At 41.2% G+C, this 22,761-nt stretch overlaps 2 protein-coding genes and 1 long non-coding RNA gene across 4 annotated transcripts in view; 1 reads left to right on the top strand and 2 right to left on the bottom strand.

The window, feature by feature from the left end:
* LOC137885337 (NLR family CARD domain-containing protein 3-like) overlaps positions 1-22,761 on the bottom strand; it is a 105,937-nt gene that overhangs the window by 35,269 nt on the left and 47,907 nt on the right. The window lies entirely within an intron of this gene.
* LOC137885284 (NLR family CARD domain-containing protein 3-like) lies at positions 1,212-16,181 on the top strand. Of its 2 annotated transcripts, XM_068727492.1 has the most exons (12): positions 1,212-1,392; positions 1,624-1,653; positions 3,400-3,519; positions 5,480-5,593; positions 6,318-6,431; positions 6,624-6,702; positions 6,858-7,086; positions 7,243-9,031; positions 9,473-9,646; positions 10,882-11,055; positions 15,088-15,134; positions 15,274-16,181. In XM_068727492.1, exons 2-12 carry the CDS (start codon positions 1,646-1,648, stop codon positions 15,861-15,863), a joined length of 3,438 nt encoding a protein of 1,145 aa, XP_068583593.1. In that variant the 5' UTR covers positions 1,212-1,392; positions 1,624-1,645; the 3' UTR covers positions 15,864-16,181. The 2 variants fall into 2 exon arrangements, with proteins under 2 accessions (XP_068583593.1, XP_068583601.1); XM_068727500.1 differs by lacking the exon at positions 3,400-3,519.
* On the bottom strand, positions 16,633-21,294 carry LOC137885372 (uncharacterized). The gene is made up of 2 exons (XR_011104800.1): positions 21,119-21,294; positions 16,633-20,739 (listed from the first exon to the last, which is right to left on the bottom strand). It is a non-coding gene; the product is annotated as an uncharacterized lncRNA (long non-coding RNA).

Consider the following 22,761-nt stretch of genomic DNA (forward strand, 5'->3'; position numbering starts at 1 on the left):
CACCGTGGACACTGTCTCACTCTCTGCTTCCTCCATCTGCACCACCTGCACATATAAACTGTGAAAGTTATCAAAGTGAGGACATGAAGCCAGAGACAGCTCCAGATCCTCATTATGAGTCCTCATCATGATGCAGGTCCACCATGAGAAACCTTCAATAGATTCATGAACTGTGTTCACATATTTAAATGATATCCAGAGTGGGGGACACTACTGATGACATCATCATTTTACCATAACAACCAGTGTGACTGCTGTAAAGATATAAATACTGAGGAGTGTAAAGCTGCATGAGTCAGCATAAAGAACCATTGATCACAACGCTCATTATTATGAGTGAATATTCATGAGCTGCTTTGCATTGACCATTATGAAGGGAACATTGAAGTTACTGCTGACAACACAGTTGATTTATTCATCTTTAATAAACATGAAATGACAGAAGCCAACAGTGTTGGTTGGTGTTTTGGAGGAATCTGCAGGTACAAAGGTTAAGACCTCAGTTTCATTCTGCTTTAGCTTTCAGGAGCATCTTGACATCTTCAATGTTCAGCAGGGAGTTAAAACAGCTTTAAACACCAGCTTTCAGCTACAGCTGAGTATCAACGGTTGGAAATATGATATTTTCCACAAAAACACCCCAAAGGAACAGACAGATATATAGATATGTGGCTAGATAGATAGATAGATAGATAGATAGATAGATAGATAGATAGATAGATAGATAGATAGATAGATAGGACACTTTATCAACAGAGGCTGAGAAAACAGAGCAGTTAACTCACTGTTGTTCTCTCTCTCATTGAGTCTCTTTCCATAAATGTTCATGTCTGAATGAAGCTGTGAGGTCCATGTAAAAGTCTCCTCTGTCTGAATGACTAAATGTCATCACTTTAACAAATACATGAAGACAGCAATGGTCCATATTTCTGTGGTTTACATGGAGCAGAACCACTGATGGATTTGATCTTTCACAGGTCTACAACATGAAACCTTCCTGCTGGCTTCATTTACAACTCTGGAGGTGAATTCATGTCCTCTTTTAAAGCCAGTAACAGTGTTGGAGTGTTGATGTTGTCAGTGAGGAGGAGCTTCATGTTCTCAGGTTTGTTCCAGTGTGGAAGATGCTGTGGGTTAAACTTTAATACGTATCATATAAAGTCATATAAACATGATGCAGCTGATCTTTTGACTGAGTGCTGCAGGTTCAGACTAGTTTATTACAGTGTTGGAGTGTGACAGCAGCCTGAAGACACTGAGGACTGATGAAGAGGATTTAATCCTGATTGAGCTCATCGTCCCACTCACATCAACAGAAAACTCTTTTTCCACACAGACCTGGTCCAGACAGCAGAGAGCTGCAGAGTGTTGAAGTTCATGAGAAGAAACTGAGTATGTGGAACTTGAATTGATGACAAACGAGCTGCTCTTTGTTGGTTCATGTGTTGACCTCCTGTCTTTGATAATGAGTCCACAGCACAAAGTTGATCTGACAACAGATGCTTGAAACTACAGCTGGCTGTCTTTAAAGTCTACATGCAGAAACAGATCTGGTTTCCTGATGAGACACAAATCAAATGAGACTGAAGACTAACGATGAACCCGTCTGTCTGTCTTCATCAGGTGGCTGCAGCTTATCAGCAACATGAAAAGGTATCACACTCAACACTTCTCACTACATTTGATACTGTTTTACCTTCAACATATTCATTCTTACTAACGTGATGTTGACTGTTTCTCTGCTCTTTCACTTGAAAATTGACTCATAATAAACCTATAAATCTATAAAACAGATACAGTCGTTAGACTGAGTTCTGGTACTGGACTAAAGTCTGGACTTTGATACTTCAGGTATTTTATGAAGCTCATATTTCATGTTTATTGAGGCCTCTATTGGTCAAAGTGCTCTCATAGATCAAAGCACCATTTCTACTCTGTTAATTAATAACTTCATCTATGAAGTAAGAACCAGTGTATGCAGATAAATCTAGGGACTGGTTTTAAAAGCCTGGGGACCAGTTGCAAATGTCTGACTTTTTGCACATTTCTAGGGACTAGTTACCTCCGTATTCAAAGAGATGATAATAGTCATTAGTTTGTTTATAAAACCCTCAATGGTAAAATACCAGTTTACATCACGATGAATCTGGATAAGGTTTAGAAGCTAGTTGCAGAGATCTGTTTATCTGCTCTTTCACTTGAACATTGACTTAATGCCATAAATCCATAAAACAGTTACAGTCTTTAGATTACATTTTGATTCTGGATTTCAGTTTAGACTTCAATACTTCACTGATTTTAGAACCAAGAACCAATGTAGATATTTTTGATGTTGCTGTATTGATACATTGAGGTTTATCATTTAGATTTCTATGTTATCTGCAGTCAGAGAGTTTTTCTTCACATTGAATTCAACAGAAACAAATAGGAGCATCTGTGAGTGTGAAGAGGATCAGCTGAGGGTTTCATGTCACAATAATATGAGCTGTGTGAAGAGTTTATTTATTTTTATTCTATATTTACTGTAAATGACATGATGTGTCTGTTTTACTGTCTGAAGCAGTAGACTGAACATTTTAAATAAAGTTGTTGATTCAAATGCTGACTGGAGCTCTTTAGACAAACTGTGAGATGATCTCAGGTTCAACATGACACATGTCATGCTGTATCCATGGCAGCGATTGACGTCCTCGTGTTCACCCTGTGGACCCAGCAGTGTGACGGTCTTATTAACAGAGAGCACTTGAACACATCACAGAGTGACAGGAGGAGGGCTCAGGGTTCAGGCCCAGAGGGTGGAGCTTTATGTTTCTACCTCAGCTGCTGAGCTCCCCCTGGTGGTCAGTGAGGTTTACACTCAGTCAACAGACTTCATGTTCAGCTGGATTCATTCACACTCATTATTTTGTTAACATTGTTTTACAGATGAACAGCTTAAATATTTGACTCAGACTTCAGACATTGTTCAAGAAAACATTCATTAATTCAACATCGTCATCTCGAGCTCTGAGAGATTATCATGGATACTTTTTGTTCTTTTTATACTTTTACATTAAACTTTAAAGTGTTAATCTACAATAATATAATATGTTGTTGTAGATGTGCATCTCTGTGTCTGACATTAGCTTCCTGGTGCAGTGTGAACCTTGTTTATCAAACGTCATCAGTTCAAATCCCAGCTGTGCTAGAAGATGCTACGTGTCACATAATTACAGCTTCTTTATTCATGATCTTCACATTCACAGCACTCACCACATTTTTGTGAGAAAAAATATTTCTAATAAAACGTTGCTGTATTGATCATTTTCTTGTTGAGAGCTGGTAGTTTTTCCAACAGCTGCTGAGACTGAAGACTAAAAATTGAATTACCTTCCCTGCTGGTCTTCCTCTGTGTGCCAGGATCCATCAGAGACCAGAGTCCCCTGGACCTGAACCTGAACCCAGCTGTGTGTCTCCTGAGACTAACCAGTCACACAAACATGGCATTGATTTTAAAGGAGGAGAAGTCTCTTCTGCAGAGTAAGTAGAAATTACATTTAACATCTACCTGACAGCTTCCCAGTATAACTGGTCTTCTACTGCTGATATTAAAGTACCCTGTAAAGAAAAGTGGACAGGTTATGATACTGCTATTTGTCCTGCTCTCTGAAAAGTAACGAGAAGTAGTAAAACCAGAACTACATCAGTGATCAGTCACTTCCTGGATAAAACAGGAAGTGGTTTATTACCTAATATATGTCCAGACTACAACCAGGACAGTGTGTTTGAGTTCAGACAATCAATGTGGGACAGAGTTTATTACAGTCCACAGTGATTTACAATCAGAGCAGTCAAACTGAACCAGAACTTCAGGTACATGTCATGAAAACATGAAAGTACATCCTTCTCAAATAAACTACTGAAAGTGTGTTAGAGAGCTACGTTTTAATATTCTAAAGAAATGAGATGTACATCAGAAGTGTGAAGGTGTCGTGTGACAGATGGCTCTCAGATGGTGGTGGAAGATGTTCAGTGACTCTGCTGTCCTGACTTCAGTACTTCATTCCACCACTGTGGGACCAGAACAGAACAGAGAGATGATGGAGATGAGAGACCACAGAGTCCTCTGAGGGACAGGGCGGCCAAACGTCCAGAGGTAGAGGAGGAGTGTAAGGTTTGACCATGGCTCCTAAGTAGGAAGGACCAGTTCCCTTCACTTCCCCGTAGACCAGCACCAGAGTCTGGAGCTGATGTGAGCTCCAGACTCTGAGGCTGGCTCTAAACCAGTTTAGAGAACAAAGTAGAGAAGTGGTGTTGGAGAACTTGGGGAGGTTTTACATCAGACAGGAAGAAGCTTTCTGGACATAACCCTAACTCTAGCTACAGAGTTCTGGGGACTAGAAAGACTAGGAGGAGGAGGTCTCTCCATGTAGTGAGTGATGTGACAGGTCAACAGTCTTAAGTCTTAAGACATCTGACGAACAACACATTGGTTCAAAAATAAAAAATGTCACCAAATACAACAAGTATCCCATCAGATGTGATTCTAGTTGTTTTAGTCATTGTATCCCATTTTAATGCCTGTTGGTTGAATAAACATTATAATCAAGACATAACTCCAATAAAACCATTGAAAGCAGAAAAATAAATCTTCAGTCAGTGTATCTATCAGTTCATAGCAGCAGAGAGAAAAGTCTCCTGTACCCAGCTGTGTGTCCATGAAGAGTGATTGGTCTACTGGTTGTCTGATTGACTTCAAAGACGGATACCGTTCTTATGACCCAGAGTAAGTCCTTAAAACAGATGAAACAGATGGCTAAATGTTCTGATTCTCAGTTATGAAACACAGAATTGGTCGTGCATCATTTACAGCGGTGTTTTCATGACAGAACTCAATATATTTAATTAACTGGTCTGTATGTGTTTGTGTGTAAATCATTAACTGTAAACGGTCTATGGTGCAAATGCAATGTGAGTGAATTCCTCCACGACCAGGAGAGGTCAGATTTTCACATAGCTGCAGATTTCTGGAGACAGAGGAATTGGACTCGCTGCAAATGTCTTTAAAAAAGCTTCAGTGCTCTGGGGACTAGCTGATGTAGTCGGGGACTAGCTGCAGAGGTTAGGGGAGTAGTTTCAGAAGACTATGTATCAGATGCAGAGATCTGGGGACTAGCTGCAGGGGTTCTGGCTCTGAATTCAGACGTCTGGGAACAAGTTATAAAGCTATGCAGACTAGTAGCAGATGTTTGGCGCTAACTGCAGAGGTTCTGGTGGCAGAGTGCAGTTTGATGAGTCAGTGGTTTCAAAGAGTTGCCTGTTGGAGGGTCGTCCTCCAAAAGACTCAATCATTGATGGTTGAACTTTGGGTTTATATTGTGCACTGAATGTATTAAAGAGATGTTTTTATGGTAATGACATAACTCGTACTGTCCAATAAAACCAGTGAAAGCAGAAAGAGAAATTTTGTATGTTCAGTAAATATCAGTGTTTCTACCAGTTCACAGCAGCAGAGAGAAAAGTCTCCTGTACCCAGCTGTGTGTCCATGAAGAGTGATTGGTCTACTGCTCGTCTGATTGACTTCAAAGATGGACGCCGTTCTTATGACCCAGAGTAAGTCCTTAAAACAGATGAAACAGATGGCTAAATGTTCTGATTCTCAGTTATGAAACACAGAATTGGTTGTGCATCATTTACAGCGGTGTTTTCAAGACAGAACTCAATATATTTAATTAACTGGTCTGTATGTGTTTGTGTGTAAATCGTTAACTGTAAACGGTCTATGGTGCAAATGCAATGTGAGTGAATTCCTCCACAGAGTTGACCAGGAGAGGTCAGATTTTCACATAGCTGAAGATTTCTGGAGACAGAGGAATTGGACTAGCTGCAAATATCTTTAGAAAAGCTTCAGTGCTCTGGGGACTAGCTGATGTTGTCGGGGACTAGCTGCAGAGGTTAGGGGAGTAGTTTCAGAAGACTATGTATCAGATGCAGAGATCTGGAGACTAGCTGCAGGGGTTCTGGCTCTGAATTCAGACATCTGGGAACAAGTTATAAAGCTATGCAGACTAGTAGCAGATGTTTGGCGCTAACTGCAGAGGTTCTGGTGGCGGAGTGCAGTTTGATGAGTCAGTGGTTTCAAAGAGTTGCCTGTTGGAGGGTTGACCTCCAAAAGACTCATTAAATCATTGATGGTTGAACTTTGGGTTTATATTGTGCACTGAATGTATTAAAGAGATGTTTGTATGGTAATGACATAACTCATACTGTCCAATAAAACCAGTGAAAGCAGAAAGAGAAATTTTGTATGTTCAGTAAATATCAGTGTTTCTACCAGTTCACAGCAGCAGAGAGAAAAGTCTCCTGTACCCAGCTGTGTGTCCATGAAGAGTGATCGGTCTAATGCTCGTATGATTGACTTCAAAGATGGACGCCATTCTTATGACCCAGAGTAAGTTCTTAAAACTGATGAAACAGATGACTGTTACAAAGATGTAAAATTGGTCTTTTATCATTTACTGTCTTTTGCATCTGGTTTTCATAATGATCAGCCATGGCAGAACACTACATCTTTAACTGATTGTTGTATTTGCCTTAATGGTACGAACACAATGTGAGCTGATTCTTCATGATTCCTCCACAGAGAGGACCAGGAGAGCTCAGAGGTTCCCAGAGGTCAGTCTGCCCAGCAGCATCAAACACACCTGGACTCCATATTTATGGTCTGTACATGTACAACTACTTTTACATCTATTCTGTTCACAATCATCTCCATGCTGCACTTTGTAGACCAGTGGATTGTCAGTCTGTCCAACATGGATCTGATGTTTGGTTCCATGGTTTTAGTTTGTGTCATTCATAGAATATTGTGTTCCAGCTGCTGGAGGAGAACATTGTCACTTTTGTGAAGAACGAGCTGAAGAAGATCCAGAAGGGACTGAGTTCAGATTACCCAGAATGCTTAGAGAGTCAGAGGGAGGATGAGGAGGTGCTGGACGGTGAGGATGAAGAGCAGAGGAGGAGCAGCAGAGAGGCATTTGTGAAGATCACACTGCACTTCCTGAGGAGAATGAAGCAGGAGGAGCTGGCTGACTGTCTGCAGAGCAGTAAGAGGATTTCTCTAAATTTCTAATTATCCAGCATGTTAAACATGCTAGATAAATGGGACGTTTACTAATGTCTCAAGAGATGGACCAAAATACTGTATATCCATTGAAATATATTCTTTGACTCATTGATCTTCTTTGGACTTCTTCCTGCAGTTTGTCAGCGTGAACTCAAATCTAACCTGAAGAAGAAGTTCCAGTGTGTGTTTGAGGGGATTGCTAAAGCAGGAAACCCAACCCTTCTGAATCAGATCTTCACAGAGCTCTACATCTCAGAGAGAGGGACTGCAGAGGTCAATGATAAACATGAGGTCAGACAGATTGAAACAGCATCCAGGAAACCACACAGACTAGAAACAACCATCAGACAAGAAGACCTCTTTAAAGCCTCACCTGGAAGAGAGGAACCAATCAGAACAGTGATGACAACGGGAGTGGCTGGCATTGGGAAAACAGTCTTAACACAGAAGTTCACTCTGGACTGGGCTGAAGACAAAGACCACCAGGACATACAGTTCACATTTCCATTCACTTTCAGAGAGTTGAATGTGCTAAAAGAGAACAAGTACAGCTTGGTGGAACTTGTTCATCACTTCTTCAGTGGAACCAAAGAAGCAGAAATCTGCAGGTTTGAAGAGTTCCTAGTTCTGTTCATTTTTGATGGTCTGGATGAGTGTCGACTTCCTCTGGACTTCCACAACAATGAGGTCCTGACTGATGTTACAGAGTCCACCTCAGTAGATGTGCTGCTGACAAACCTCATCAGGGGGAAACTGCTTCCCTCTGCTCGCCTCTGGATAACCACACGACCTGCAGCAGCCAATCAGATCCCTCCTGAGTGTGTTGGCATGGTGACAGAGGTCAGAGGGTTCACTGACCCACAGAAGGAGGAGTACTTCAGAAAGAGATTCAGAGATGAGGAGCAGGCCAGCAGGATCATCTACCACATCAAGTCCTCACAAAGCCTCCACATCATGTGCCACATCCCTGTCTTCTGCTGGATCACTGCTACAGTTCTGGAGGATGTGTTGAAGACCAGAGAGGGAGGAGAGCTGCCCAAGACCCTGACTGAGATGTACATCCACTTCCTGGTGGTTCAGTCCAAACTGAAGAAGGTCAAGTATGATGGAGGAGCTGAGACAGATTCACACTGGACTCCAAAGAGCAGGAAGATGACTGAGTCTCTGGGAAAACTGGCTTTTGATCAGCTGCAGAAAGGCAACCTGATCTTCTATGAATCCGACCTGACAGAGTGTGGCATCGATATCAGAGCAGCCTCAGTGTACTCAGGAGTGTTCACACAGATCTTTAGAGAGGAGAGAGGACTGTACCAGGACAAGGTGTTCTGCTTCGTCCATTTGAGTGTTCAGGAGTTTCTGGCTGCTCTCCATGTCCATCTGACCTTCATCAACTCTGGTGTCAATCTGCTGTCAGAAGAACAAACAATCTCCCCATGGTCTAAAGTCTTAAGAGTTAACCTTGAACTAAAACGTCTCTACCAGAGTGCTGTGGACAAGGCCTTACAGAGTCCAAATGGACACCTGGACTTGTTCCTCCGCTTCCTCCTGGGTCTTTCACTGCAGACCAATCAGATTCTCCTACGAGGTCTGCTGACACAGACAGGAAGTAGCTCAGAGATCAATCAGAGAACCGTCCAGTACATCAAGGAGAAGATCAGTGAGAATGTGTCTCCAGAGAAAAGCATCAATCTGTTCCACTGTCTGAATGAACTGAATGATGGTTCTCTAGTGGAGGAGATCCAACAGTCCCTGAGTTCAGGACGTCTGTCCACAGATGAACTGTCTCCTGCTCAGTGGTCAGCTCTGGTCTTCATTTTATTGTCATCAGAAAAAGATCTGGACATGTTTGACCTGAAGAAATACTCTGCTTCAGAGGAGGCTCTTCTGAGGCTGCTGCCAGTGGTTAAAGCCTCCAACAAAGCTCTGTAAGTACAGAGAGAGTAAGATTCAGTTAGATTCTCTCTCTCTCTCTCTCTCTCTCTCTCTCTCTCTCTCTCTCTCTCTCTCTCTCTCTCTCTCTCTCTCTCATCCCCTTCGTTTGTTTACAACCACTTTTTCCGTCTCTTTTTTTTAAAACAAGTCAGGAAGACAACAGAAAAGCATAACTTTGTATTTAACACTAATAAACAACAATAACTATCCACACCCATCTTGATATTGATACTACAGCACTTACTGTATACAGTAGACAACAATGAACTGAATTTGTATCATATTTAGTGTAGAAAAGCAAGAATTTTATCCACTTTCACTAAACAAATGATCTTTGTTCTTTGTGATTGTAGTTTAGTCCAGACTCATTATCAAAGAGGATTTCATTTCAACACAAATGTTATTTTTCTTCTTGTTGATTGTTGTCTCTTCAGACTGAGTAGCTGTAACCTCTCAGAGAGAAGCTGTGAAGCTCTGTCCTCAGTTCTCAGCTCCCAGTCCTCTAGTCTGAGAGAGCTGGACCTGAGTAACAACGACTTGCGGGATTCAGGAGTGAAGCTGCTGTCTGCTGGACTGGATAGTCTACACTGTGAACTGGAAACTCTCAGGTCAGGTTTAATCAATATGTTGCACCTTAATCCTGATTTACATCAAATGGATAAACTCTTAACCTGCATAAGATTGTGTCTGCGCTTGCATGGTTGCATTGCGTTATTTTCTTTCCATTATTTTAAAATTAAACATGTTTTATAGTCTTTTTTTCTCACTCTGTAACAATTCACCTAATTACATAAACCGATAAAGAGAAAAGTACAAATGCTAAAATTAAGGGCACGGGCGGATCTGAATTGGTAGGTTTACAGAGTCTATATCTTCCTGAATAACATGATGGAAGGTACAAAAACACACAGAATATGATTTCCCTATTCCCTATAAGGCTAGACCACACCAGACACCAAAGAAACCACACTGCCAGGTAAATGTAAAACAATATATTAATATAACTCAAAATTCACTCAGCATACAAACAACAAAACCAAAATAACCGTGAGGCTCCAGCCGTACTTTGGCACAATAAACTAGACATTTACAAACGATCACCCAAACCCTGAGTCCATTTAGTTCAGAAAGTTCCTTTAAGTAACGAAAATCAGTCCGATGACAAAAACAATCCCCGAGGCAAAGTCAATAGCCGGCGGAAGCATGGCGAGACGCCGCGGTCCCTGTGTCCACCGAACCCGCACTACCTCACCACAGCTCGTCCCACTGGTGGCCCTCTGTGCCGTTCCCAGTGAAGACTCCAGTCTAATAATCTATTGAAACGCTTGCTTCGGATCCGTGGCTGAGCAATCTCCTGAGTCCACTGAACGTAGCTCGCTTCCTTCAGTCTGCGCGCACAATCTTCCCTCACGTCACTTCCTCCCCGACACAATTTATCCAAAAAACAGGTCAACACAACTACAACAATAACAATGACAATAACCTATTAATATCCTGTGTTATAAATACAGGCAACTAATAACATTCCAGTACTTTATATAGGTGAAGGAACGTAACCCACAAGTTCCCCATTCACATTTTTTGTACATAGCAGGCAGACTTCTGGAAATCATTACAACTCTGCTGTTATAATTTGTAATTTCAGAAAGGAATCAGAGAGTTATCAGTAATGTTATCAGATTGTTGATGGACATTAGTGGGTGTTTGGTTGTGACTAGAAAACAATCAGTAACAATGTTATTTTAACCCCACAGTAGCCGACAATATCTCAGTAATGCAGTAACCTTCCAGCCCTCACAGTTCACTCAGATTGTGAAATGTGTATTGTTTTGTGTTTTTGCAGGCTGTTAGGCTGTCTGATCACAGAGGAAGGCTGTGCTTCTCTGGTCTCAGCTCTGAGCTCCAACCCCTCCCATCTGAGAGAGCTGGACCTGAGCTACAATCATCCAGGAGAATCAGGAGTGAAGCTGCTGTCGGCTGGACTGGAGGATCCACACTGGAGACTGGAAACTCTCAGGTATGAAGAGGCCTGCTGCAGCCACAGACAATCAGTCTGATAGAGGAGGTAAAGCTGGAAACTTTGGGTACATCCCAAGTCTCTTAATTGTCATTTCCTCGCTCCTCGATCTTCGTTTGAATCGGAAGTTGTTCTGCACCGCCATATTGACGGTCGTCTGAAAGCTCTTATTTAGCTCGGAGGAGCGAGGATCGAGGATGGAGGAGGGATCTCGGAGGAGCCATAAGTGAGGAACCACGAGAACAGGCTTCCAGGAAGTGTTTTAAAGGCCGACACTCCCCCTCATTGTTCATCAGTTATGTGATTGGACGTTCAATCATGTTGTTGTTCATTCATTGTAGAATGAACAACAAAAGGACCACAAACAACTTTCTTAATTTATTAGAAAGATTTGTCATTTCATGATTTGATATTTCCCAGCTTTTTACATCATTCATCATCATTTCAAAGGGTTTGATGAGTTTTATCATTTAAATTTAACCTGAAACATAGAGCCTAATACATTTATTCCAGTATTCAAGAGAAACCATAATCATATTTTGGGTTAATTAATAATGACGTCACAATCTGAATTTCAAAACGTACAGACGCATTCCGCCGGTAGAAATCGATCCTGCGCTCATAAACAGTTTGCTAAAGAGGTAACAGACTACAGAGAGAAAACACCTCTACAGTGATAACTGTGTGTCTTTATTAGTTGTTAGTATTATTAGACCTTTTAAGCCCTAAGCCTATTTATAGGCCTCTCCTCGAAAATTGCATACCCATAGTAAAGAGAGTATATTTTGTCTAACTACAAGGTGTATTTTAATAGTTTTGGTGTTTTAATAAAGCTAACACTTGTGAGATTTGTTCAGATTTGTAAATATCAGTATATGTGTTACTGGTTAAGAGTAAATTAAGATGGCACAGAGCACAAAATGGAGATTTTGATTTCCGCCCATTAATTAATCCAATTTTAATTCAATATTTTTTTTTAATGTTGTAGTTGAAAGCTTTAAACCTCCCCAGATCAAAGCACAATATGTTGAGTCTCTCTGCACATTTTTTTCTTTGATAAAGTGAAGCATTCAAGAGCTAGAGAGGTTAAAGTACAGAGATTTCAGCCGAGGTCAACCAAAATGTAATTTTGTTCCAGCTGTTCCATTGTAATTTTATATAGTATATAATTATATATTTCACTCCTTTTATGACTAATAGTGTTCAATCTATCCAAACACAGCAGTTTGACATCATTTAGAGAGCCTGGATCCTCTCTGAGCCTCTTTATGTCTGTCATCCATGGGATTTTCTCGTCTGGCTTCCAGTCCATGTCTCCTAGCTCAGCCTATGGTTGGTCGATTTGCTTTTGATTGACAGAATTGTTAGCCAGTGACAATTAGAAACGTGGCACTCCGCCTGAAACGTGCGTAAAGATTCGCCGAAAATCAAATCCCTTCCCCCACGGCCCCTAGTTAGACAGACCCTTGTTTCTACACGGGAACATTTCAGCGACGCACCAGATACACGTAGACATATATCTGACGGAATTAAGCGGAGATTTACAGGAGAACAACGAAAAGGTAAGGAGCTTTGTATGATTTTGAAGGATATTGCGGTTTGTGCTTCTGGTGTTTGTTTGCTCACAGCTTTGTAATGGTTTACCGGAGATAAATTCTGAAGGTATCTCTGGAATCTGTGTCGAATTTTTTCTATCTCGGTTGTCCGTGCTAACCGTTAGCTTTGTGATGGTATCTCGGAGAGGAGCGGTAGCTCGCCGAGTTATGGCTAAAAATACGTGATATTGTGATAAATATTTTAGTTGCGTATAATAGTTGTGTAGAATTGTGTTTGGAGTTTGTAAAAATGTCTTAGATTGTTTGTTTTTTTTGGTGTATAACATGTACACATTCAAAAATTTTACACATGCATAAATGGACTTTTTTCGACGGTATAATGCTACTAATTTGCGCACGTGTTTAACAGTCTACTATTATTAAGTGCTTATGTGAACAGACAAACTTCTCAAAAGTCTCTCCAGCCGTTAAAGCCGATTAATAGCTGATCCCGCTTTAATCAGCTGTGATCAGCGGCCGCCGTCATCAGAAAGACATCGCTTCACGTGACGCAACTGACTTCTCATGTCCCTTAAAACATAATTCCTCATTCCTCTCTCCTTGCATGGTTTCCTCCATGCATCCCTGGTGGGAGGGACTAAGACGCAAGGAAAGGACCCAAGTGAGGGAAATGGGGATGCAATTAAGAGACTTGGGATGTACCCTTCTTCTCTGTCACACTGTCAGCCTGGTTAATATGACCCTGACACACCAAGCTGACCTCAAACTACCAGAGACTCATCAAACTGTTTGTGTCCCACATCAGTCCATCAATACAGACAGAAGTAGTCAGGTAACAGTAGCCAGGATGAGCCAAACCAGGGAGGGAAGGTGATGAAACTGTTGTTTTTCTGGAGCGTTTCTCGTTTCAACTTTAGAAAATAGGACAGTGGTGTATCCTGACACGTTGACGGGCATCATGATGGGCTGACATGCGTCAACGTCGTCACGCTGCAGGTTTGTGGACTCATATCAAACTATTGTTTGCCCGCATAGTTTTGTATGTTTTGATGCTCGTCATCTGCCACCAGTGTGTTTTGCCCTTTAGTCCAGACATTATTGTGAAAAAACAAATGGAGAAACAATCTGTTGAAACCGCTTTGATAAATCATCACAATAGGAATGTTTTTCTGTTTTTAAAGGAGTTCAGCTTTACCAGGTTTTGGTTTGTTTTGCACTGAGAGCCAGTTCTCTGGCTGATAAGAGTCGACTTGTTGAAACTACAGGTGACAGTCGGCCACAAACGCTCAGTGAAGAACCAACAGCTGATTGTGGACATGGTGTGTCAGAGCCCAAAGAGGTTTATTTAGGACTGGACCAAAGTTCTAGGGGGACACAGGCAGTGCTCTGTGGCTGCAGACGGACTTGAACTGTAATATTTTCACCCCCAGATTACAGATAATAGAAACCAGTGTTGACTGTTGCTAGGAGACGGGATGTGAACAGCAGTGTCAAAGTCAGACACTTTGTACATCCAACCATCCACCCCGACCTCCTCCATCAGAGTGTTTGTGACGCTGTAGTGATTTCAGGCTACTTTCTCCTTTACTTCTGAGAGACAACAGTCAGTATTACACAAACACAAGAGGTCGCTTGTCAGGACCAAAACATCCAACAATCAATACTTCTATATCGACAATGGATCAGCTGACTCTGTGTAATGGTGAAGAGTTGTGTGGTGGTGATGAACCCACAGATAATTGTCTCCATCTCTGCAGCTCTACAGAGCTTTTTAGCTTATTTTAGCTCCTAGTTTGGGTTCTGCAACACATTTCTTGTTTGGTTTCCAAAACAGCAGCTGTTTTCATCCAAAAAGCTGTGATGAAGCCACTGTTCACTACCTGCTCAGCAGCAAACAGACTCAGTTAGAGACTAGCTGGTGAACATAGTGGAGCATTTAGCAGCTAAAGAGACAGATGTTTCCTTCAGGAGGTGGTGGAGACCAAAATCAGAGCTAGAGAATATTGGACTTCCATTCATCAGGTGACACAAACACAAAGACCCCTGATAAATCATCATGTTGATGTGTAACTGCTGGATGTGGAAGCAGCTGGTTGATATCATGTTCGACACAACTACTTTATAAGCTGATAATATGTCACATGTTGTGTTTACTGCTTGTTTTCACTGAACCACAAGTGGACAAAGAAATCAATTGATGCAGGTTTAAACATCTGATTTACTGACTGACTGGTAGAGGAAACTGAGTCTGAAATGGATGATGATTGTCAATATAATACTGATAATAATATATCATGAATAAGTGAACATAATGAACTGTCGTCATTGGCCAATCAGAAGAAGCTCCAGTGAAGTAAAAGAATATGAGGTGATTAATAATAAGTGCTCCATGTGAACATGAATAACAAAGCTCTGTGTATGAGAGCGATGTAATGTCCATGTTTCCATGCTGCTCTGACCCCCCTCCTCCTTTCAGGGTGGAGCCTGCTGGAGTCCGATGGTTCAGACCAGGTCTGAGGAAGTGTAAGTGTGCTTTGAATTTGATTCATGAAAACAAAGCATCTTCAAACTGTGACATCACTCATTCACATCTCTGACGTCATCATCAAACAGATGATAGATTAATAACTGCAGCTGTATTGTGTCTTGTTCTCTACATCAGATTCCTGTGAACTCACACTCGACACAAACACAGTAAACAGAAAACTCAAACTGTCTGACAACAACAGGAAGGTGACATGTGTGAAGAAGGATCAGTCATATCCTGATCATCCAGACAGATTTGATTACTGGAATCAGCTGCTGTGTAGAACTGGTCTGACTGGTCGCTGTTACTGGGAGGTTGAGTGGAGAGGAAGTGTTGATATATCAGTGAGTTACAGAGGAATCGGAAGGAGAGGAGACAGTAAAGACTGTTGGTTTGGATTAAATGATCAGTCCTGGAGTCTGTTCTGCTCTGATGATGGTTACTCTGTCTGTCACAATAAGACAAGAACATCCATCTCCTCCTCCTCCTCCTCCTCCTCTTGTAGAGTAGCAGTGTATGTGGACTGTCCTGCTGGCTCTCTGTCCTTCTACAGAGTCTCCTCTGACACACTGATCCACCTCCACACCTTCAACACCACATTCACTGAACCTCTTTATCCTGGGTTTGGGTTCTTGTTCAGGTCTGGTTCCTCAGTGTCTCTGTGTTCTCTGGAGGAGGGAGAGTCTCCTCCTGCTGGAGAAACTTTCTCTCTGCTGACCAGATAGTTCAGTGTGTACAGGATCACACACAGCTGATGTTAGTTAGCAGAATGTGGGTAGGAGTTTATCCTAAGGGTGTTTGTAGTGTTCTCATTCCAGTCTGGCTAGAGGTTGATGAAACAATTCTCTGAACAGAGTGATGTAACTTCAACAAGCTTCCTCTCATTCTTGAAGGTAGTACATCTTATGTGTCCAAACAGAACATCATCTGTTCCTTGTCCAAGTCTCACTATATTACAACCCTCTCTTATCTCAACATGAACATAAATGTGTTATTAGCAATACTATATATGAAGTGAAATAAAAAAGTCTCCTTATTTTAAACTCAAAGTGTCCATGAGTCGTTTCTTCTTCTACTAACTATGTGCTACTTTGCAGTGATATTTGATCAACAATCTCTTGATTTCTCCAGAAGTCACAAAGTACCTGAGCTGAACAGGTGCATCCAGATCAATGTTCTTCTCTTGGTGATGAAGACCTTCATCATCTGGAGGGTCTGGAGTTTGTGAATGCTCAGATAACTGGGATGTGGTTAAAAAAAAAACACAGTATTCATCTGTGAAGTCTTTTTCTCCAGGCCTAAGCTCCTCCTGACGGCAGCAACATCTCTCTCTCTCTCAGCTCATTAGGTGTTGATAAGTATGTCCTCATTGATGTTTCTTTGGTTCCAACGTTTTGAGCAAAGCAGTTCTGTGGGAGCCATTAGTTAGGTCTGGATATTATATCTGTAACGGGTGTAGTAAGGACCCAGGAGCAGTACGACAAACACCAGGGATGGTTTGAATCGAAGCTTTATTTTCTTCAGAACACACAACAGGTAGAATATTCACAGGAATACAGAGGCAGGCTCTCGTGGTCGGGGACAGAAGGCTGAGTGAATTACCGGGGCAGAGGCAAGGTGGGGTAGTCACAAACAGGCAGGGTCGGTAACGGGAAATCAGTCCAAAGGGAAACGCTGGAAGGTGTTGCATGAAAGCGGAGAACGATCTGCAGTGAGTGTGTTGTTGAGAGATCGTAGAAAAGTATGAAAGCATAAAAGTATAACCTTCATAACCTGAACCTTTTTGTTTCAAAGTATAACCATTAAAACATATATACTTTTTTAATGTTTGATAGAAGTGATTAATCCTATAAACTGCATATGTGCCTTTTATAAAGTAGTCACTCAAAACTTATACAATTCTTCCTCTTCAGAACAGGATCAAACCAGTTACATGCTGTGTCTGCTCTGAAAACAGGAGGACTCGTGTGTGAGTGACGTAGGAACCTGAAGGAGGTTCCAGCCTTAGAACAGAATAAAAGCAGCAGAGCAGAGCAGACATTTAGAAGAGGAGGGGGAGATACCAGGAGAGACCTGGATTATATAGCATCGCAAATCAGTGAAAACTGAGTAGAGGAAAGACCCCTTCAGAGTAGGAGTGTTAGAATTAGTCTTTGTAGCACAGAGACTGTTTCATTGACTTGAGATTGTTTTATGTGATTGTTATGTGAGAAACTTGAATAAAAACACAGCCTTACCATTTGTAAGTGTCTGAAGCCAAATAAAGTATTCTGGTTCTTTAGAACAATTTAACCCTCTTCCCCTGTCCATAAATGGTGTGATAAGAAGTGACGACTGAAACATGCAGAGGAGCTTAAGGTAAGTTCCCTGGGTGAAGACATGTCAGTGTTAGTCATAACTGGTGAGATGTTCACAACAGGCAATAGTAAAGTATAGACGATGTACATAACTATTACATAAAGGGTGTTAGGGTTACATCCCATTAAGAGCGCCTAGGGCTTCACCGTAAAAGACTCTTAAGAAGACAATAATTCAGAAATCCTAACGATTAAGCTACAGGGTGAGATAAAAGACCGACGATATTGTCCCGACACCTGAGAGAGGAACCTAATCCTGACAGGAGGGACAGCCGACGGAGTGACTACCGTGCGTAATTCTTCCCCGCTTAGAAACGGGGCAAGAACCGTTCACGCTACAAAAGACACACACACACACACACACACACACACACACACACACACACACACACACACACACACACACACACACACACACACACACACACACACACACACACACACACACACACAGGCTCTTTGCTCTGCCAATAAACATGTAGTTTGTGAATCTGATCTAAAAGATGAGCACATTAGATAGCATTAGCTAGTAGATAATTTATGTTCAGCTTTCATCTTTTTTTCTGCTCCAGATGCATCATTTCTTTTCTGACATCTTGATCTCAATGGCAGTGTCAACACTACTGTCACCACCACTGTGAGCTGAATCTGTTCTTTTTAAATGTTTTTAGAGAAAGTACGGTGCTGCTCACTCACTGGTTTGGAATTTGTTTTTATAAATTTAGTCTTAGTCTATTAACTAAAATGTATCGAAAACTATAGTTTTATGTACCCTTTTTATAACCCTTAAAAAGAGTTTTATGAAGCCTCATGAATTTCAAACAAAGAAACAACTCAACCTCATCAAACTTGTGCTGCTGCTGGAACTCTTCTCCGGGTGCAGGAGGACAACACACACACACACACACACACACACACACACACACACACACACACACACACACACACACACACACACACACACACACACACACACACACACACACACACACACACACACACACACACACACACACACGTCATACTTGAAGCTCCTCTTGTCTGTTATTTCAGGTGTTTTTGTACAGTGTGTTTTGTTGCTGCCATTCACTCTGAAGTACATGTTACTACTCTAATGTAAAAGCCATAACAGTAATAATGATTCATTTGTTTTGTCTTTTTGTTTTTTGGGCAGCTTGGTTTAAGGTTTGAGTCAAGAGGATTTTCTTAATTGTTCAAACAGACCTTTTAACACGAGATGAGGATCAACTGAGGATGGATGCTACATATCATTAGCAGATACTGTCTGTTTGCGTGGATAGAAAATGACTGCATGTAACTTTCTAACCAGAAAAGAGGAAACAAAGGCATCAATGTAGAGACTTGCAGCAGCTGCTTTCTCTGGTGAGGATCATCGATTCAGCTGCAGATCTGAGAGCAGCTGACGAGCTCGTATGGGGGATCAAAAGAAGAGCTGAAGAAAAGCTGAAGCAGTACCATGAAACCTTGAGGTCCTGATTCACAACATGAGGGTCTTAAGACGCTTTTTGTTTGATTTCATGCATTTCTCACAACCCAACAAAACAATAAATAACATGCTTGTTACATACTTGAATTTGCGTCGTAATAATAACCTGTGATATTCATCAAATTATACAAACACCACACTGAGTGGGGTCAGCAACATGGAGAATCAGGATTTAACTGAGGTCGAACCATTTGTGAACCAGCAGTTGGACCTAAAATCACAAGTTGTCATTAACAAATCATACTTCCATCCATCATGAGCTAGGTTAGTCACCACATAGAGCACTACAAGCAGCCAACTGCTCTATGGAGGAACAGCTTCAGGATTCAAACTACAATCATCCATCTGACACCTTCCCATGAACCGATCCAACTATTCGGACGTCACATGTTGGCATCATTTTAGGCAATATCGCTGGACAATTCCAGTATAATTAATGATTCATTCATTTAGAATACACTCCATTTTCTGAGCACATCCTCTACATGATCTCCTCTGTGTTCTTAGTCTGACGGTGAAAAAACGAACCGTGGACTTTAGACCCCTCCTCCAATAAAAGCAAACTGAAACACAAGTGAGACTGATGTAGTTTTTGGTTGCAAGGAAGAACAATAGAATTAAACTGTTGATGCTTGTCCGCCTATATTGCATTAAAATGCCACCTGTCTATCATGGCCAGTACCAACACCTGTTGGTTAGATGTGATTAGTTTGCAATGCAGCACATGATTGGTTGTTGGGAGTTAAAATCAAAGACAATGTACAGCATTCCCTTTGTTAGGGTTGGGAGGAGTGGAGAGCGTAAGAGGAGTGAGGAATGTCTCTTAAAATCTCCCTCCTCTTATCCAACGACACAGCTTTCAAGAGCAGAATGAAAACAGAAACATGTCTGTTCAACTCAAACAAAACCCTTTTTTCATCATCAACACCAGAATCATTGCTTCTTAATGTCAAGCTCAGTATGTTTCACTGTGGATCAAAAAGGATTCCCAACCTCAATGCACCACTATTTGGACCATTTAAGATTCATTCCACGACAGAATTATAGTCAGAAATCAATTATTGTTCTGGAGGAAATTCACACAACACTGAACTGAAAATAGCTGGAAATGCAGGTCTGAAATGTGTAGAAACTAAGACACATACTTTAAAATACAAGGTACAGACGGGACCTGAACTACAGGATGAACTACATGTACACAAGAAGAACGTTCTAGGAACTCTAATTACAACTGGGATTGAATACAAATGTGCTGAAGGACGGATTAAAACCACTAATCAGAGTTTATATATATATATATATATATATATATATTTATTAAAATCTGCCGAGCTTCCCTGAACAAATACATCTCGTCTGAATGGGGTTAAATTATCAGACACAATATAAAACCTTATGCACTAAATACTTGACACTAGGGCTGCAACTAATGATTATTGTAATAATCGATTAATCTACAACAGTAGGATTCTGTAGTGACTTATCCTGCTGTTGAACTCCCTTCCTCCTCCTCAAGGACTCCAACATGTTTACGTTTTAGGTGCTGAATCATCACCGTGGTGCTCCCGTCCCGTGCCGTGCCGCTTTTGCACTCTCCTCTGTGTCTGTCCCAGAACGCGGCGTTGGTCCAGGGGAACGCGATTCTGCTCGCAGCCTCCTCTCGTAGCTGAACTCTGGAAGCCTGAGGGCGCGTCTTCCTGGCCGGATTCAGGAAGTAGCTGTACGCACAACGGAACGCTGAGCGGGTGGGAGATAGAAAACAAGAAAGAGAGAGATTAGAAGGAGAGATTATAGAAACAAATGTGCATTGTGTTCCCTCTTAATGTAGAGTCCTTCTCATTAGACAGAAAATAGGGGAATTATCAAATCTAATCCAGGTTCGATGAGGAGACCGGTTAATAGGTCACTCGTCTGAGTGACAAGAAATATCCACCCCGAATTACGTTTACAACAACAGGTTTAATTAAAACACAATATAATAACCAATACTACAACAATTTGACAATTCCACACATCAAAAAGTGTCCAAGCAGGTAATATGAAAATCAAAAACCTCTGAGATCTCAGGAATAAATTAAATTGAAAAATTCTAAAATAAAGCTCTCAAATGTCCTACCGCCCCCCTGCGCACAAACAATGTGCAGCGAAATGGAACCAGGTGAACTGTGATGTCCGACTGAGATGAAGATCCCCTCAGGTGAAGGTAGAGGTAAGATGAATGGAGATGGGGTGAGTGGCGGCAGGCAGGACGGTGGATGGACGACACCTCTGGTTCCAACGAAGAAGCTTTAAAAAAAAAAAAAGCCAGCACAGACGACGGAAAAAACAAAGATCCTCTATTAAGAGATGGATTACTACTTCTCTGTGCATGGAGTCACGAAGATTGTATATTAAGGAAAAGATCGACTCTCCCAGCACTTTTCTGTGTACAGAGGAAAAACCGGCTATGTGGCAACCTGTTGACCTCACTTAAGGGGACAGTAACATAGTTCCAAAACATAATAATTAAGATCCCAGATTAAATTATCCTGGTAACAGAAGCATTTACACAAGTACATTGATGAGCTTCATGTACTTTAATGCAGTATTTCCATGTTGTACAACCTGATACATGTACTCCACTACATCCCAGAGGTACATGTTGTACTTTGTACTGCACTACATGTATCTGACAGCTGCAGTTACTAGTTACTTTACAAATGAACACAGCTGTTTTCAATCACTCTGGCTGATTAGACCTCCAGTCAGGTGGAAGTTGGGTGGAGCTTTGCTGGGAATTAAGGGATGTCACCAAACCATCTGCATTGATAAGTGGGTAAATTGCCCCGCCCCCAACAGGTAGAACAATGGAGCTGTCAATCAAGCGCCACACTGATGAGACGACAGCAGTGAACTCACCTGTGTGGGTGGACTACAGGTGAGCCTTTAACATTTCACATCCTTCATCAAATATGATGCATTACTGCTGATTCAACCAGCAAACAGTAGAAGAAGTAGTTAGCGTTAGCTCCATCTGCAGCAGCTACAAAATTCACATGACAATAATATAATAATAGAAATATATAATAATAGAACAGGGCCCAATACGTTGGTGATGGGTTAAAAGCAGAGGCTAAATTTTGTATATGTGTAAAAATGTATATGACAATATAAAACATTTCAATTTCAATTCTGCATCAGGACTACTTTGACTCTTCATACTTCAGTACTCTGAAACACAGTATTTTAACCATTGCTCTTAAATATGTCATTGTTAGTGTTTGCTTTAGTTGTTGTGTGTGTTATTAAGAAGGGTCAGAGGAAGTGACTTTGACATTTGGACTCCAAAAAGTAAACGAATAAACCTAATTTACAACAAAGAGAAGTGTGGCCTGTTTCCCCAGAGGTCAAAGAAACTCTTTTCTAAAGCATTTCTTTTCCAAAGGTTCAGGTCTGAAGTGGACCTTGGTACCTTCTGGAACGTGACAGACCAACATGTCCTGAGTCAGAAAGATGTTTTTCACAATGATCATACTGAGCCCTCCTTTGTTTGCTTCATCAACTATTTCTAATAGTTCTTCTCATCACATCAAACATGTTCTTTAGTCAAACACAAAAAAAAATGTGGGGGAATATCTGCTTTCTTTCTGAAGTCTCTCTTGTTTTTTCTTCTTCTTGATGCCTCGTGATTCATATTGTTTATTTCAACACATAATTTCATATTTGGCCCCTTATTGCATGATTGATAAGGTGGATATTGTTTGATATGAATTTAAATAC

This window comes from Cebidichthys violaceus, unplaced genomic scaffold, assembly GCF_023349555.1.
Source record: "Cebidichthys violaceus isolate CVI_PGR_0920_01 unplaced genomic scaffold, fCebVio1.0.p SCAF_10, whole genome shotgun sequence".
NCBI classification, from domain to species: Eukaryota; Metazoa; Chordata; class Actinopteri; order Perciformes; family Stichaeidae; genus Cebidichthys; species Cebidichthys violaceus.